A 19366-nucleotide genomic window follows, 5' to 3' on the forward strand; every position below is an offset into this window, starting at 1 on the left:
GACCGGGAATTGAACCAGGAGCTCTCAGTCCCTGGGCCTATGCTCAATCCACTGAGCCACGCCAGCCTGGCCCTCTCTGCAATTTTAGTGCTTTGGGCAGCTAGGAAGTGGAAAGAAAAAGGCTCTGAAAGAGATGCCTGGTCATTGCAGTGACTCAATATGCCTTCCTATACATCTAGCTGCATGTGCACATGTATGTACAACACACACACACACACACACCCCGCTTTGGGGGCAGAGAGGTGCTCTTGTTTCAAGGCCATGGTTTCTGCTAAAACTTTCCAGTAGCTTTGGGGTTAAGAGTAGATTTTTATTTATTTATTTTAAAAATTTTTTTTCTTTATTGATATATTAGAGACCCAGAGGAAGGGAGAGGGAGAGAGAGATAGAAACATTGATGAGACAGAACATCGATTGGACAACTCCTGCACGCCCCCCACTGGGGATGGGGCCACCACCTGGGCATGAGCCCTGACCGGGAATCGAACCCGCGACCTCTTAGTGCATGGGTCGACGCTCAACCACTGAGCCACACCGGCCAGGCAAGGGTAGATTTTTAAATTATCATCATGTGTTGTGTGATCGTGCCAAGGGAAGTTTCACTGGGTTTCCTGCAACCACCCTGAAAATCAGGATTCCGACTGTTGCTCTTCCTCTAGCGTCAGGGACCTGGGTAGCAAGGCCTGGCTTCTCGCGCCTACTGGAGCGTTAGTTCGAGAACCGCTGGTGTGTTTCACAGAGTGGCACAGCTGTTCCTGCTGGAGTCACCCGTGGGCAGCATGGGTGCCACCGACATGACCCCATTCCTGCTCGGGCTGTTCCAGCCTCACCCTCATTCTGGCTCTTCTTATCCCGTTGTTGACACACTGTCCCCTGGTGTCCTTGAATTCAGCACTAAGCGGGGGGATTGTTCAAGTCACTCTTTCCTTGTGGGTACGGCCCCCTCTTTCCCAGGTGAAGGTTGTATCTTAGCTGCTTCTTGGTTCCAGCCTGCCTGCCATCTTCCTTGCTGTGGGCTTGTGTGTGTTTGGGGGAAGAGGGGTGCTGACTAGTGAGTGTGCACTAGTGTGCGTTGGCACACATGTACTCATATGCACGCACTCAGAATCCTTCTCAGGGAAGACACGTGCAAAACTGACTGACCTGTCACGTCATTTAAGGAGTGAGTTCCCCTTCAGAGGTAGAGGTTACCATTGCAGACAATAGCTATTTTGCATCTGAAAAGGGCAGAAATGGGAGGAAGGATGTAGACCAACCTTGGCATTGGACACAGACATCCAAGATGGCAGGTTTGGGGGGGGGGGGCGCAGAGGGAAACAGGCAGAGAAGCAGCGTACTTTCCAAGGATGCCAGAGGCTTATTTTGCCTTCTGCAATTATAATCGTGGGTATTAGTCATGTCATTTTTAGATGCAATGTGCACGAAGAGCCAGTTGAGTATTTCTCAGGGCCCAAGTCAAATGTGAGGGATTCGCTGAGCCCTGAGCTGAGGTAGGCTCCAGGTATCTGATATGAAGGCTTGCAAAATGTGGACGTCATTAGTTTAACAGCAAAGAGTATTTCACCGAACACCTTGCAGGTCTGTCCCACGTGTTTGAATTCCCCTTCTTCTGTTCCTCCTGTAATTCTGGAAACTGCAATTCTGTACGGAGGAAGTTTCTTCCTCTTCTCAGCAGGCCAGCTGCTCGCAGGGAAGGACTCTGCCTTCGCTCACAGTGCCCGGGGCCCAGCAAACAAAGAAAGAGGAACCACAACTGCTTTCCCAGGCATGCTCTTCCACAACAAGTTAGCTTGCCCAGCCGGTGTGGCTCCGTGGTTGAGCATTGACCCATGGACCAAGAAGTCACTGGTTCGATTCCTGGTCAGGGCACATGCCCGGGTTGCAGGCTCGATCCCCATTGGGGGTGTGCAAGAGGCAACCAATTGATGTGTCTCTCATATTGATGTTTCTCTCTCTCTCCCTTCCTTTCTCTCTAAAAATCAATAAAAACATATTTTTAAAAAAAGAACAAGTTAGCTAGATAGGACCCTGGCTCTGCCAAACAATCTGGGGGCTGTTCGGACAGGAGGTTCCGATCACCCCAGGGACTCAGCCATCTTCTGTTTTCTTTTCTTTCTTTCTTTTTTCTTTTTTTTTGGTACATGCACCTAGCAGGAACCGAACCCGGGCCTCTCTGGTCCACAGGCCGAAACTCCAACCACTGAGCCAAATTGGCCAGGGCTCGCTCTTTTTTTTTTTTATTATTAATTTATTTTTGTTACAGATGTTTCTCCTTTTTTCCATGGAAAATAATGAACATAACAGTCTGAGGAATAGGGGTGACCCAGAGACGTGGAAGTAGGGTACAGACTGACCATCCCTAGAAGAGGGGACTGTGGAGGGAGGGAAGAGATAAACCACAGATCCTCTGTTTTCCATGCCCTCCGTTGCAGGACTGAATTAAGACAAGGTGTGATATTCTCTGACAGGACGGCCCACCGAGGGAAGCCCTCGTGTTGGCCATCACAACGGGGCTCTGAGAATAAGCCGAGGAAACACTGACAGGACTAGAAAAGGCACAGGGGACGCGAGCACGGCCTGTTAATGCTGCAGAACAGGATCCAGCCGCCCTTAGGAGGGAGGGCTTGAGGAAGGAAATGCCTTCCAGCTTGCTTGTCTGTCCAGAGACCATACTCATCTGTTCTTTTTCTCTGGCTCCCCCTCCTCCCCCCCGCCCCACCATGACCTCTGCACCCAAGGCGGAAGAATGATGAGAACATAACACTAGAGACAGTCTGCCATGACCCCACGGTCGTCTACCATGGATTTCTTCTTGAAGATGCTGCTTCTCCAAAGTGTATCATGAAGGAGAAAAAAGTGGACGGGGAGACGTTCTTCATGTGCTCCTGTAGCAGTGATGAGTGCAATGACCACATCATCTTCTCAGAAGGTGAGTCCTCTTCCCTGGGTGGTCTGGAGCCTGGCTCCCTCGGGGCTCATTTCTGGTGTCCCTGGTCTGCAGTCTCAGAGTAGTTTCTCCGCCCGTGGCTGATGATGGAGAGGGAGCTTGTTGTGGAAAGAGGTGCTTATGGACTACAGGGTCCGTTCTGGTCCTTCTCAAATCTGACTCATAGGGCCCACATTATTATTTGTCTTTGATGAATAGTTTCCTTCCCTTAGAGCAGTGGTTCTCAAAGCTCAGCGTCACCTGAAAATTTGTTAGACAAGCAGATTCTGGGACCCTGCCCCACATCCACTGAGTCTGAAACTCTGGGTGCTGAGCCCAGCGATCTGGGTTTGAACAAACCTTCCAAGGATTCGATCCAGGTAAAATCTGAGAACCACTGGTCTAGACTGGAGGAGGCTGTTTAATACAGGAGGGGACTTGCTTTGAATGAACTCACACGGTTTTGTGTACACAGTCCTAGGATTTATCTGAAGGGCAGTTATCATTGGTCTCATTTGAGAGAAGAGCTGAAATGCAGAGGGAAAATAATAAGGCAAGGTTTACCCGTGGAGACGGGAAGACTAAGACAGATACTAGCCTTGATCTTTTAAGTTCAGCATTCACGAAGCTTGAAAGAAGGACATATTCTATTCCCTCAATTTAAAAAATCAGCCCTGGCTATTTTGGCTTAATGGTTAGAGTGTTGGCCTGTGGACCAAACAATCGTGGGTTTGATTTCAGGCCAACAGCACGTACCTCAGTTGCAGATCTGATCGCGGGCTCCAGGCAGATCGTGTGGGAGGCAACCAATGGTGTGTCTCTCTCACATCGATATTTCTCTCTCTCTCTGTTTCTCCCTGTCTCTCCCACTCTATCTAAAAATCAATGGAAAAGTGTCCTCGAGTGAGGATCAATATATTAATTAATTAATTAATTAATAAAATAACTTTTTAATGACTTTTAATTACAAAAGCAGTCTATGTTCCTTATCAGAAATTCAAACAATCCAACAATATGCAAAATTTTAAAATCAGAAGTACATTAACCTCATCCCCTCACTCCCAACCCAACAGATAATCAATGCTAAGAGTTTGTGGGGTGTACACATGTCTCATTCATTCATTCATATAATCCCCTCTTCCCTTCTCTTTCTTTATTCCCTCCTCCCTTCCCTGCCTTCCTCCATCCATGCATCTGTCCATCTGTCTAGCCATCCAAGCATCTGTTCTTCTGTCCACCCATCTATCCATCCCATCCACTCATCCATCTCTCAGTCTAAATAGGTGATCAGACTATCAGTGTTATTGGGCAACATTTTTTTAGCTAACCACTTTTCTCCTTCTAAATAAGATAATACAGACAGATGTACTACACACCTTTTAGCTGCCTAGAATTCCATAATATGGATTATCTTCTTTGACTGACTGAATCATTTCCATTGGGATTATTTAGGTGTCTCCAGTTTTTCACTTAATGTACGTTGAATATCATTGTAAGAATGTCTTGCACATGTGTGCTATTAATATTTCTGCAAGATAGATTTCTAGAAGTGAAGTTTCTGGATCAAAGTTATGAACATTATAAATAGAGTAACCACGACTCAATTGTTCTTCCAAAAAAGATGTCTGAGCATATGGATTTCCATGTACCTTCTCCAACACTGGAGATGATAAGCCTTTTCATTTTGCCAGTCTGAGGGTGAAGATGACATTCTCTTGGTTTTAGGAATGTAACTTCAGAGTGGGAAATGGTTATCCTAACCCAAAATAGTTCCGATTCCATAAAACTTCCTTTTGGAATGGGTCTGTGGCTGCACACTCCCTGCATGTGTCCCAAGGAGGCAGCCCTGCCTCCTTCCCTCTGTGTCCTTGACCTTCCTGCCACGTGTCCCCTCTTCCTGTCCAGCTTCCCACTTGCGCCAGCTTCTCACCACACAAAGGCAGACATGGACATCTTGTCAGTGCAACCCTTCCAAATTCACTCCTCCCTCCCATTTTCGCATTCTAGAAACACACCATTTTTCTCATTTCCCTTACATCATTTGAGTTCGGAGGGAAGATGAAACTAGATCTAATCACACGAAAGCGTGATAACAACTGATATCCTGGCTTAGCATGTCAACTTTCTCTAAGGAGCTCGCTTTTTAAACGAAGGTCCAGGCTGAGCTAAAAGAATTCGTCTTTAATAGTAGAACATTCAGACATGTTTACTATCACCCGTGAACATGTTTTCCTCCTTTAGCATACGGGCCTGCCCACAGTGGAAGAGTTATCTAATCCCCCAAAGACAACATTTGATAAAGAACGTGCATGTTGGGATATATGTGTGATACCAGCTTTTAAGATATTCATGACTTCAGTTTTCAGTGTGTTTCAACTCAAGTGATAATCACGGGCCCACATTCATACATTTTCCCTCTGATTCATGATCAGACTCTTTCTTTCTTTATGATGTGAGATAATCACCCTAAAGGCAGTTTCTCACTGTACAGCTCAAGGAATCCAGCACAGTGGATGACTCAGATGTCTGGATGATTTCGGAGTCTTTTAACATGTTCCAGGGTTGTTTGCATTTAGTCTTCTAAAATGTTCCTGGGCGTGTTCGCTTTTCATAAAGCATCTCACCTCCACAGTGGGATGTTCCCCCCGCACCCTATCTAAACCAGCAACCTTTTAGGACCCATTTCTCCTCTTTTTTATACTCAAGAATGAAAACTCATGAAGCCCCCTTCTCCAGTCCGAGCCAAACCCGATGGTGAGCGCAAAGTCTCCGGTATGTCTTACACTGTAATTTTCATTAGTAGAGCACTCTGCTCTGCAAACACAGTGGAGGATAATTACTTACATCATCTGGTTTCTTAAACACGTAAAGGAAAAAGAGTTGAGCCGCAGATTTTCTTGCTAAAGGGAGATCTATGGTCAGTGCTGTGATGAAGGTCAGCCCGCACTCAGAGAGGAGTCGTGCTCAGACCTTTCCATGCATGGCCTTGTCTCATCTCAGAGCCCTCGGAAGTAGGCACTGGTGGAGTCCGCATCCCACGGATGGCAAAACCTAGCTCGGAGACCGTCCCCGCTGCCCAAAACCACACGATGAATGGGCGGCATAGGTAGCATTTCTCATGGGCTATGTATGAACGAAGAAATCTGTGAGGGTTTTCATTCCTCCCTCTCTTCCTTTCTTTTTTATTTTCTTCTTTTTCTCTCACTCTATCTAAGCAGATAATGTAAACACATTTAAAAAAATTCAAATGCTTCAAAATGGGTACAGTGAAAAGAAAGTCTTCCTTGTATTTTGTCCCCTAATGTCCCTGGTCGTTTTGAACAGTTGATCATTGTTCCAGTGAGATTTTTTTTTTCTGCGTGGAATTCTGCACGGAAATCCTGAATTTAGTAAAGCGTATCATGGAGACTTAAAGTCACGATTCATTGATGTATAATTTACATAAAAGAAAACGTACCCTTTTAAACTGTCTGGTTGGCTGAATTGTGACTGACGTATACAGCGATGGAACCCTACCGTGATCAAGAGACGGGACATTTCTGTGACTCCCAGTAAGGTCCCTCATGCCCTTTGGCAGTCATATTGGCATTTTTATTCACATTTTCAAAATTTGGTTGCTTTTTCTCATTTGTGATTTTCTTACTACTTAACCGACGCCGTGACCTCAGCCCTCTGAAGAATGGACGTGGCCTGGGCAGCCCATCCTTGGACAAGCCTAGTCTGCAGAATAAAGAGCTGCACCCTTTAGCAGCCTGCTAGACCGGCAGAGGGTTGGGGCTGGGCCTCCCTATGGGGTCTGCTTTCCACATCTGTGCTGACAGTCACGTCTCCCATCGTGGCTCTGAAGAGCTCCTCTTGCTGGAGGGTGTTGTCTAGACATCGGAGGACATCTGAGTCTAGCCCTGAACGTACCCGGACCTAAGATTCCAGTTGGAGGAGGGGGTGTTCGTGTTGGTTATTATGGATGGTCCGGGGACAGCTGTGAGTCCGATAAGACCCATCAGGCTCCAGATCAGCAGCGCACACGGGACGTGGGAGGAGGGAAGCCTGCACGGACAGATGCCCGATTTGCTTGCCAATGACACAACCCCTCTGCAAAGGCATTTCATGGTTATTGATTTTTCAGTGAACCTTTTCAGAATCACCCCAACCATTCGGTTTTATTCATGTCACAAATGGTTCCGAAGTGCAGTACAGACGCCATATGCGGAGCACTAGGCAAGGGGAGGATGCCCGCTGTTCTGGGTGAGAGAGAAACGGAGGTTGGTTTCCCAGACTTAAGGTCTGTCCTGCCACATCCTAGCTTTGCCACCTCGGGCCGGTTCCCTGACATCTCCAGGCTTCAGTGTCCTCATCTGTGAAATAGAGACACGCGGTCAAGGGGCCTGTTGGGGTGTGAAGATGGGCTCAGTTCACACAGGCCAGGCGGGCACAGCGGTGCCTGCTGCAGCGGAGGGCCCCCTCCCTAGCTGCTGGCTGTCAGCAGTACCCAGCAGCCCTCAGCGTGGGGGTTTGTGGTTGGGTCTGGAGCACATCCTGCTGGCAGACAGCCACCGCCAGGTAGCACACCAGAGAGGTGGGGAGAGTTTTGTGCTGCAGTAATCCGTGTCCCATCCAGGTGTCCAGGAATCTAGGTGTCCAGGTGTCCAGGAGTCCAGGTGTCCAGGAGTCCAGGTGTCCAGGAGTCCAGGAGTCCAGGTGTCCAGGTGTCCAGGTTCTCTTTCTCCCCACATGCCTTCAAGGAGGAAGGGAGCGTGCTGAGCCCAGGACTTCTAATCCAAGCTAACCGCATCCCTTGACATCCTTGATAATCTTACAAATTAGGCGTGCTGTTCCTGTTTTGACTCAGAACCACAGGCACCCAAATAAAACAGGAACCACTCACAAGGGCCTTCAGATGGTGATTAGGGTGATCTCAGTTCTGTGCTTGCCCAAGGGAGTCACTCCCTCTTCTCGTTTTCTAGGGCAAAGCTAGCTGTTTGGGTCACGAGGACTTCTCATTGACCTTCTATGCCACTGTTTACCTACTAGGCTGATGATGGAGTTGTGGGAATTCGAGGTGATGATGCCGGGAGTGCCTGGCTAGTAGCTGGCACACCACAGTGCCTCCTTTCTTGCCCACTGCTCCTCTGGGTAAGGAGACCACTCTATGTCAAGGAGCTCACCTCTCCTGAATGGTGAAAACCCTTGCTACTCAAAGCATTGACAGACCAGCAGCAGCATCACCCAGGAGCTTGTTAGAAGACCTTGGGGCCCTCCTGGACCTATTGCATCACCACCTGCACTGTAACAGTGTCCCTGGTGATTTGCTTGCACAATGAAGTGTGAAGAGCACTGTGTGAGCTGCCCCCACTAGGCATGGACTCAGACACGGGTTTTGTTAACTTCATGCTGGTAACACACTGAGCTAATCAGCTCAAGAGTAATGAATTGGGTCTTACACATGGTCATTTGGAAACAACTTAAACATACTTTACTCAGTCCATTCATGTAACAGGACTCCCCCATGACACACAGGTGTTCTTCGATAGTGATAGTGAAGTTCATTTTCTTTTATAGACTCCACAAACTGTGTACTAACGTGGGTCTGGATGTAGAGAAGATTGGGCACCTTTTCAGTAACATTCCTTCAGTTTGCATGATAACATTTGTGTTAGTTTATCTGTGGGATTGCCCCCTAATATTTTCCAAAGCAAGACGACGCTTAGGAATGCTTTCAAGTTGCATTTTAGAACATGTTGTTCCGAATTGGAGCTATAAGAGAAGTAATGGCATGGCATTAAAAAGAGTTGGCTTGAATGTGTTTGTTCCTCAACCATCTGCTGGGGTTAGATTCATGGAGGGCAAGAAGATGCCTTGTGGGCATTCAGGGAGGCATGCTTCTGCCCCGCCTCCAGCTCCCAGAGGACAGGGACCCTGGCCACCCTATCTTCCCTCCTGAAGAGCTGAACTGCTTGTTCTGGAAGTGGGGAGGCACCATGGCTGCACAGGAAAGGGTATTCGTGCTGAATTCAAGTGCTGGATTTGGAAAAGTTAGCTTTCAAGGCCAGAGGCCCACCCCCTTCCTTAACTGGATTGCAGGCAAGCTGGCACCGTGCCCAAGGCCCAGGCCGTGGGAATCCATGGAGCAAGAGTAGCCATGACCACTGCCCTGGGCACAAGCCTGCTAGGGATTGGTTCACCTATGACAACCACTTTTAGGTATGTTTGCTTCCTAGAGTCATGACTTTGGGGGGGGGGGTGGATTCTCTTTTTGCCTCTTTTCAGCTGTATTGAGGTATAATTTATAAGTAAAATGAGGAGATGTTTAAAGTGTACATCGTGATGATTTGATACACGGATACACTGTGAAAGGAGTCCTGCCATCGACACAATGAACACATCCATTACTTCACAGATTTATCTTCTATTTTTTTTTTGTATGTAAGAACGTTTAAGTTCTACCCTTTTTATCAACTGTATTCACCATGATTTACATGAGATTCTCAGCACATATTCATCCTATAGCTGAACGTCTGTCCCCTTTTACCAACCTCCCTATTCTCTCCCCACCCCAGCCCATGGCGACCAACACTCTCCTCTTTGTCTCTATGAATTTGACTTATTTTTTAGATACCACATTCAAATGATCCTGTGCCGTCTATCTCTGTCTGGCTTATTACATTTAGCATCAAGCCTTCAAGGTCTAGCCATGTCGGACATGGCAAGATTTCCTTCTTTCTCGTAGCTGCATAATATTTCATTGTATGTATACACCGCATCTTTATCCATTCATCCATTCATGAGCATTGGGTTGTTTCCATACCTTGGCTATTGTGAATAAAGCTGCAATGAACGTGAGAAATGCAGATATTTCTTCCAGAGCCTGTTTTCATTTTCTTTGGTTTTAGACCCAGAAGTGGAATTGCTGGATCATATGGTAGCATTTAATTTTTTGAGGAACCTCCACACTGTTTTCCATTATAGCTGAACCAATTTATATTCCTACCAACAGTGAGAAAGGTTCTCTTTTCCCTCATCTTTGCCAACACTTGCTTTCCCCTGTCTTCTTGGAGTTGTACACTTTTTATGCTAAAATGAAACCCATGAAATTAGCTCATCCAAACCTTTTATTTTACTGACCAGGAAATGAGTCTCCAGAGAGTGCCGTGAATTTCCCAAGATCTCACAATCGGTTCTCCACATTTTATCCATAGGAGAGTTGGAAAATCTTGTCTCTTTTTTAGGGAATATCCTCACCCTTTGACATTTAGTCAGGTCGGGGGGGGGGGGGGGGTGGATTGCTTTTTATTAGTCTTACATCCATGGAAATTTGTACACTTTACATGAAACCTGCCCGACCCAGCCGGTGTGGCTCAGTATTTGAGGATCGACCCATGCACCAAGAGGTCACTGGTTCGATTCCTGGTCAGGGCACATGCCCAGGTTGTGGGCCCGATCCCCAGTGGGGGGCATGCAGGAGACAGCCAATTGATGTTCTCTCTCATCGATGTTTCCATGTCTCTCTACCTCTCCCTTCCTCTCTCTCTAAAATCAATAAAGAAAAAATATTGTAAAAAAAAAAAAAAACAACAGCCCTGGCCGGTTTGGCTCAGCGGTTAGAGCGTTGGCCTGCGGTCCTGAGAGACCCGGGTTCGGTTCCTGCTAAGGGCACGTACCTCGGTTGCAGTTTGTCCCTGGCCCTGGTCGGTTGTGCGGGTGGCAGCCACTCGATGTGTCCCTTTCACATCGATGTTTTCCTCTCTCTCTCTCTGTTCCTCTCTCTCCCTCCCACTCTACCTGAACAAAAAAATGGAAAAATGTCCTCAGGTGAGATAATAAAAAAAAAAAAATCCTGCCTATTCTGTGGGCGCACAACTGATCTCTGAACTTGCTAAATGGCGAGTACTTGGCAAGCTCCAAGTCTCAGGCTTACCAATGTGTGAAGAGTGATGTTGATCAATGATGGCCAGCAGGACGCTCACCTCTGAGATGGTTATGGTCTCCTCAGGGAGATTTCCTGCGTTCAAATCCCAAGTAAGCCCTTTGTAAACTGTCCTCGGGTGAACTAAGTCTCCTTAGTTTTCCCCTATGAAATATGGGGATAGAAATAGTATTCATTTTCAGTAGGAATTTTGTGAGGATAAATGAGTTCATTCATGCAGGGAACTTAGACTAATACCTGGCACAGAGCGAGTGTTCAATACATTTTGACTGTTACTATTAGATTCAAACGTCTTCTCTTTGGATTTAGCCAGATGAGTGAGGCCCTTTATAGCAACATCCTGTCGCATTCTCTCCCTTCCTGAAAATTCCTTCAGTTGCATTATGCTTGGTGCCATCCATCCTCAGCAACATTCCTGTGAATCTGAGTCCTGTGCTCTCTGTCGGGAATGCTTTTGAGGAAATTCTTTGTACTGCCACCTTTCTGAGGCAGCCAGGAGAATCTCTCAGCTCCCTGCTCAGAAAGATTATTCCTTCCTGAAGACCGGTTGCTTCTGAACCCTAGACATGGAAGCACGCATGGCAGGCAGGGGCCAGTGGACTTCCGTGATGCAGGACCAGGTGCTAAACCTTTCTGGCTTGCAGGCCACGGAGTGTGCTGTAGCCACTCAGCTACAGACAGTAGCACATAAACAGCTGGACGCGGCTGTGTTCCAATAAACCCTCTCACAAACGCAGGCGCCAGGCCAACCCCTGATGTAGATGGTCGTTTTCGTTGTTTCTGTGTTTCTCCCTTTGATGTGAACTACCAGAAAAGCTTCGAGTCCCATCGAAGTCATGCTTCTAGGGAGTTTGTGGGCGCACAACTGTCTGCTGTTATCACCCCTGCCTGCCTGTTTTCCTACATTTATCTCCAGGTGTCTTGGTTCCAGACCCTTGTATCTTCCTTTACTAGTATTGTATCTACCTATAGGTTGCATGAGGTTTTTCTTTTCTCACAGGATAGCACTATCAGTCAACTGCATCAGTGATATCTAGTTGACTTAGAAACCAGGATGCAAGAAACCGCTCTGCCCCAAAGCTCAACCCGTGTGGTTCAACGGAGGAGCAGCCCGTCAGGTGTAAGCTGTCACCTGGCGTGTGTCCATCGCTGCCCTGCAGCTCTGTGCGGGCTTCACAGTCAGCCTGCTCTCTCGCCAGAGAAGCCGAGGGGAGGGAAGGGAGATGAGGGCTTCTAGTAGCCAGAGTTTCATTCCTTCCTCCCTCATTGTTGTAGAATTTCTTTTAAATGAAAACAGCCTCTTTGGATTGCAAGCCGAACTCTGGCAGGAAGACAAATGATTTTTTTTACAGTATCAGACACGCGGTTTCCTGTCTGTGTTTAACTTGCTAGCAGAACATCTCAGCCAGCTGGTCCCCCCTGGACCTGCTGTGACCTTAATCACATTGCCTCCTGCCATCCAGCAAGCCCCCTCTGTGTATTGATCACATGCCTGGTGCACTTGACTGATTCGTATTGGTTTCTGAATCAAGGAAGGCTTGGAGGTGCTGCCTCTTTGTTCTCAAATCCTATTTGTGTTTGCTCCACGGCTGGCTCAGGGAGCTGGCTTCTTGGTAACTCCTGGCGTGTGAGAAACGAGAAGCATAAACGGTGTTTTGGCAGGTCGGGGATTCTGGGTGTGCTGCCCCTGAGCCGTGCCCTAGCTACTCAAAATAGCTGTCTCGCCAGCTGTGCATTTTGGTTTTGAGAGAAACAAACTAGATTTACTTTCTGGTCTAAATGCAGAAGAAAAAAAAAATGTAAGTGTGGAAATAGGGTTGTGAAAAGTTGTTAGCAGAGGAAGAAAATTACGGGCTGAAGTCAGGAGTCTCACTCCTAGGAAGACAAATCAGTTGTTTGAGGGGATGACTCACGCCAAAGGACCCTTTTCTAAAGGTAGGTTAGAAAGCATCCTCTGAATCTGCGACTTCGGCCCCTGTCTGGCCAAGGAAATCCTGAAGGTCATCTGTGCCAGAGACCATGGTGACACAGTCAAGGGAGCTTAGAGAACGCCTCCAGGCACGTCAGTAACTTGTGTAGATTTTTACTTTCCTGAGCAACAGAGTAAACAAGATGGTCTGGGGCCAGCTGTGGTTGCCGGTTAGGATGATTTCCGCTCTGGAACCTCATTCTGATAGGAATCGCGGCAGAGGGGAATCCACTAGGGACACGGTCTGTCTCGATCCCGCCCTCTGGTTGTGCGTGACCAGTGTCACAGCTGGCCTTGCTGTGGTGCTACCCAGTGTCACCCGCCGTAGCCACCTCCTGTGTCCCAGGAATGACACGCCGTGGGTGCCCGTGGAAGGGGTCGAGGGAGGCTCCTTTACAAGCGCGCAGTGTCCCACCCGTGGAAAAACACCAGCGAGCCAGCTAACCGCCGTGAAATTGACTTTCGTTTCAGCCCGGCCCGGACTTCAGAGGCTGTGTTTACCACCAGCCGGACATCTGGCCGACTTGCTTTTGGAAAAAAATCTTTTCTGATCCTCACGTCACTCCTGCATGTTGCTCATGATGTAACATATTCATTTTTTCCAGCAATAATTATGCCTTTAAAAAAAAAAAATCTAATATTAACTTTTAAAAAAACAATCAATATTTGCTTTTTTACTTTGAAAAATATATAGACCTCATGTCACCTCATTAGAATATAGCGAGTCCCAATGTCAAGAACATCTGATCCTACATTTAGTCATTTCAATTCTTTCCCATTGTCCAGGTCCTGTCCTATTTCAAGTAAGTATTTCTCCTGCCAGGCTCAAGTGCTGGTGTCACCTTGGCTGCAGGTTGGAAACACCTTTAAAGAGGGGTAGCCCTGCCGCTGGGGGTTGGTCTGAAGCCTTGTGTCAGGATTTTAGAAAAACCACCAACACGGAGAAGGGCGTAGCGATTAGAGAATGGCCACCCCGTGGGAAGAAACTGACATGCTGTCTTCTCCGTTAGAGGACCAGAGAGCAAGCAAACAAGGCGCCTGTGTTGTGATACCCCCGAGGAGTCACAGAGTTGTTAACGTACGATATCACCGTGCCTTTCGCGGTTCACCGTCCCTTGAGGACGAGGCCAGGGTCTCGCTGAGAACAGGTGCCTGGGATTTCAGAACTGATGGCAGGGTCACTGGGGGCAGGCACGTTCTAACCCGGAAAGCACGACTGAAAGGTTGGATGCTGCCGCCTTGGCCGAGACGAGGCCCGTGGGGTAGCTGGAGAGGTGAAGACGGGGGAGGGAACACGGGGAGCTGTGATTTCCGTGGACAGCCAGGAGAGAAGTGAGAATGGGTTTTGGTGACCTGATAGTATTGATAGGGTGAGTCCTCAATGGGCTTTTTCTGAAACGGTCTAGTCTCCCTGTTGGAGAAGATACGGTAGGACTCATAACTTCAGAAGACAAAACATTAGAACTCTTAACTCTGCTTTCTGGTTTCCTGAGGACATGAAGGAGCCCTAGACAGAGAAGAAGATATATTCCAGAAAAAGAAGCGAAGAGTTGGGGCAGGTGGGAAATCCTAACGAAACTCAAACGCAGTGGTCAGCAGACCGTAACATGGGGAAGGAAATGAAACCATGTCCAGCTCCAAAGAACATACATCAGGCCGAGGCTGTCCTTGACGGAATGGACATTCGTAAGGCATGGATGGCACCATTTCTCGGGCAAAGCTTGGCCCGTTGTCGGCTCTCTGGTAGTGTTAGCTGCCCTCCTTCTAAAACCAAAGCCACAGAGGTAGCAAGAATCCACATCCCAAGGAGGAACATGAAGGTGGATGAACACAGTGGGGAAGGGACGCATAACACAGCGGAGACATAATCCGGGCTTCAATTGCTTGGTAGGACCAGTCATATGAAACAGCAGATACATGCAAAGCAAGGCACACAGGTTCCGACGATTCGTTGCAGAGGGGCAGCTCAGGGAAAAGCTGGCTGCACATCTGTTCACGATAGACCCCGGGGCTTGCAGGTGAGTCAAGGTCACTCTGGAATCAGGGTGATCCGGCCGAGAGACTCTAAACAAAACAACAGGACAAACGAACCGGCAGTCACCTTAAACTGCCCTCATTGGGAGGGTCCCACTGTAAGCTTTGCTGCAGACAACACATTCCAAGTATTGTCACCAGGTCTAAGGAAACGACAGGAAGGATCTTGGGTGGGAGGAATGATTTCAGAGAACAGATCACTTTATAGTTATAGAAGGACCTGGCATTTGGGGGCCACCTGCTGTATGCTGGGCAGGCATATTTTAGGTCTGACAAATACGCCAGAGTCTGGTACACATGTTGTTGGAAGAGTGAAGGAAACAGGAAGGTTCAGCCAGAAAAAGAAATGATGTAGGGAAATGTGTTCAGTGCCCACCAGGGGTGTAAGAGCTCTCGTCCTGCAGAAGGGGGAGCCTTCAGGGGTCTCTTGGGTTAGAGCAGCATGAGAGCCCTAAGTGGACAGACAGGAAGGCCACACATGGCTGAACATAAGGAAGAAACTTTCAAGTAGCCCAATGATTAGAGTTTGTTGATCCTAATAGATCTGCAGCTAGATCTGTGGGGATTAGATATTGGCATGATTTACAGAGGAGTGGGGTCCCCTTGTAATATTTCAGCCAGAGGTTTTATCTGTATCTCCCAGGAATATTTCAGAAGTCGTTGTCATACCACATTAGACGGCATGTAAGACCCTCTTTTGGGGGGTGGGGGAGGAAAAAAACGTAAGGGAGACTGTAGGATGGGGCTGTCAGAGGTGGGGATTGCTTAGTTTTGACACATGTATAATTGGAATAAAACAGTCACATGGACTGGAGGGAAGGCATCTTGCATCACTTTTGGGGAAAAAAAATATTCTCCAAGTCTGTCTGGAATGACAGACAGTGCTGTCAATATGCTGGAAGTAAAATTAAATTCTGCATGCCCAGTGAGCTCACTGCCCTTCTGTTGTGTAATTAAAATGACTTTTTTATTGTTTGCCTGAATGTAATTGTTGGCTTTTCATTGAGAGGATGGATGGGAATCATATCTCATTCTGCACTCCTCCAGAGGTTCATTTGACCAGAAAATTCTCATGGACCATTTTCTCGTTGGGTAGCACCGAATACCATTGTACGAGGGCTTTGCAAGCAAGTCCACTCTGAATTTTCTTTCGGAGAGGGAAACATTTCTGTGGCCGAGTACCAAGGGATTTATTCCATGTTTGCTAGAGCCAAGTTTCTCAAACGGTACCATGTAAATGAACCTCCTAGAGAACTTTGTGAAGTCCAGATTCTGGTACAGCAACTGGGGGCAGTGCTAAGATTCTGCATTTCTAGTAAATTCCCAGGTAATGCTCGCTGGCGCTGCTTAGGCTGGGGCACAGACTTTGCAAAGGAGGGTGCCAAAGATTATTTCTGGACCATGCACCAAATTTTTTAAAGATGCAGAAAATGGTGGTAAAATATTGGAATTCAATCTTGTAATGGCTTGAGGGGTATGCATGTGTGTGTGAGTGAGTGATCTGATAAGGACATGGAATGCAACAAAATAAAGAGGCAATTTGCTTTGCTCCGCAAGAAATCCTTTATCTTTCTCTGTAGGGATCCCAGTGTGTCTACCTGGTGTGTGCCGTGACTCAGCAACGCTTCCCCTGCATGTCAGTGAACAGATGTCGTAAATATTTAGGAGAGATCAGTACCATTTGTCAATTACATGACAGATACCAGCACAGTTTGCAGGGGTTCTCAACCTGTGGGTCGCGACCCCTTTGGGGGTCTAACGACCCTTTCACAGGGGTCGCCTAAGACATAACAGTAGCAAAATTACAGTTATAAAGTAGCAAAGAAAATAATTTTATGGTTGGGGGTCACCACAGCATGAGAAGCTGTTTTAAAGGGTCGCGGCATTGGGAAGGTTGAGAACTGCTGGCTTAGAGGTTGTCCTGGGACAGTCTCGAGAAGTCTCTTCCTGGAGGAGCAGGGACTTCAGCATCTGCAGTGTGGTTGCTATACTGTTCAAGGGAGATAAAGTGACCTTCAATGTCAGGCAGCAAACAGCACAGCAAAGAAAGCTGATTCCAGGATGTATCAGGGACTTGACATAAAAATCCTTAAAGACACTGCTTTAACAGTATGTACTTTGTGTTAGTCTGTTTGGAAATAATTGGGAATTTTTTTTGAGGGGGGTGAAAGTAAGAGTACTTTATTTTTAATCCTCACCCAAGGACATTTTTTTCATTTTTTGTTCAGATAGAGCGGGAGGGAAAGAGAGGAAGAGAGAGAGAGAAACATCGATGTGAAAGGGACACATCGAGTGGCTGCCACCCACACGACCAACCAGGGCCGGGGACAAACTGCAACCGAGGTACATGCCCTTAGCAGGAACCGAACCCCGGTCTCTCTGGACTGCAGGCCGACGCTCTAACCACTGAGCCAAACCGGCCGGGGATGTAAGAGTACTTTTAATATTGGGAACCTCTTGATCTTCCTGATACTTGGATCATTCCTTAACTGAAAACGATTTGGTCAGGAAAGAGGCCGAATGTCAGTGAGTGTGTGGTAGATGAGCTGGTGCCGTGACGTCTGCAGACCGGGGATCCCTGCGATCAGGTGTGAAGGACCCGGCTACCGGAGGCTGTGATTGATCAAAATTCTTTCTCTGCTAGGGCCGACTCTTGTTTTACTGTGCTGGGGAGGATCTCCTACTCACGTGGAGTTGAAATAGCTAGGGTGGCTATCCTCGTCCTTTTCCTGTTTCTAAAAGGACTGCCTCTAACATTTCCGCGTTAGAATAAGGTTTGCTGAGGATGGTTGGTACGTGTTCCTTATCAGGGTATTTTGCTTTCTCATAGATTTTTCTCTGTCTGCTGAATTGATCAGATGGTCTTTCTCCTTTAAATTATTTAATGTGGTCAATGACAGCCGTTTTCTTTGTTTTCAGTGCTAAAACATACTTTCCTGGTCACCCAGTCTTGCTGTCTTATCTTTATTTTATACTCTACTGGATTCAACATGCTACTGTTTTATTTAGAGCTATTTTATTAAATCATTGTACACAAGTGAGATTGCTGTGTAATTTTCTGTTCTCATCCTCTTCATGTCTGCTTTCGGGTGTACTCTCTTCATACAAGGAGCCGAGCCATGGTACACTTTTCCTGTTCTCTGCGAGTCTGTGTTCAATGGAAATGACCTATTCCTTGAAAGTTTGGCAGCTCTCGACTTCATCTGGGACTTGTATGTGTTCGGGGGAACACAGTTGTTCAAATGTGTGGGGTTCATTTTCCCCACTTTATTTAAAAAAAAAATCTAAACTTTTAGAAGAGTTAAAGAATGGTACAAGCCGCCGTCCACCCCTTCTCTTTCTCAGTATTTACCTGTTAACATCTTAACCACATCCTCATTTCCCCCCAGAGATGTGTGTGCGTACGCATGTGTGTGTCACAGTCCGAAGTCAAGTTTCCCCAAGCTGTGGGGTTGCTGCTGTTGTTTAAATCGAGGATCTAGTCTGAGATGTAGTTGACATATAGCATTATGTTAGTTTCAGGTATACAACATAGTGATTCAATACATATATACGCTGCGAAAAGACCACCACAATAAGTCTAGTTAATACCCATCACCACACATAGTTATGAATACTTGTATCTCATGATGCAAACTTGAAGATTTACTTTCTTAGCAACTTTTATGTATGCAATACAGTCATATTTCTGAGTTTGTTGTTTTATTTTGTTTTAAGATTCCACAGATAGTGAGTTCATATAGTATTTGTCTTTCTCTGTCTGATTTATTTCACTTAGCATAATGCCCTCAACGTCCATCCATGTTGTCACAAATGGTAGAATGTCCATCTTTTTTATGACTGAATAGTATTATATATATATAAAGTAAATGGACACATAGCTTGTTTTCACGTCTTGGCTACTGTAAATAATGCTTCAACGAACACCAGGGTGAATGTATTTCTTCAAGACAGTAGTTTCGTTTCTGACTAAATGTTTTCCTAAGGATTCTACTGGTATTTTTATTGTAGGAAGATTTGAGGGGCAGGGGTTGACATATCTTCAAATATCAAATTTTGACACATTTATTCAGTTGTGTTAAGACCAGGAAAACTACTTTGACAGTAAAAGGTTACAATAAAAGATAAATTACGAAGATTTTACTGTAGGAAGATTTTTTCCCTTACTCGTTTTCTTTAATATTTGTAAGATTAATCAAGTTCTATAATTTTTCTTGGATCAGTTTTGGGAAGTTACACATATATTTCATATTTTTAGGACTCTGATCATTGTCTAAGTTGTCACATGTATTAAGAAAATGCTGTTGATGGATCTTCTTATCCTCTGAATCTTTGCTGGATGTACAACTGTTTCCTCAGTGCTTCTGATCCTGTCTCTGCCTCCCAGAACACTATTTGTCCCATAGTCCTTTGTACTACACTTGAGGTGTTGTTAATTCTTCCTCTTGTGTCTTTGTTTTCAATTTCCCCAATTGCAACTACCTTTCCTTCTATTTTCTTTGGCTCCACAATC

General features: G+C 46.5%; 1 protein-coding gene across 1 annotated transcript in view; it reads left to right on the plus strand.

Annotated features, from left to right (window-relative positions):
• Positions 1–19366, plus strand: part of TGFBR2 (transforming growth factor beta receptor 2) — an 87859-nt gene that overhangs the window by 39770 nt on the left and 28723 nt on the right. Inside the window, exon 3 of the mRNA XM_036267110.1 lies at positions 2739–2929. Within this exon, the coding sequence (XP_036123003.1) occupies positions 2739–2929 (191 nt within the window). The remainder of the gene's footprint in view (positions 1–2738; positions 2930–19366) is intronic.

The sequence above is a fragment of the Molossus molossus genome, unplaced genomic scaffold (assembly GCF_014108415.1).
Source record: "Molossus molossus isolate mMolMol1 unplaced genomic scaffold, mMolMol1.p scaffold_m16_p_18, whole genome shotgun sequence".
NCBI lineage: Eukaryota > Metazoa > Chordata > Mammalia > Chiroptera > Molossidae > Molossus > Molossus molossus.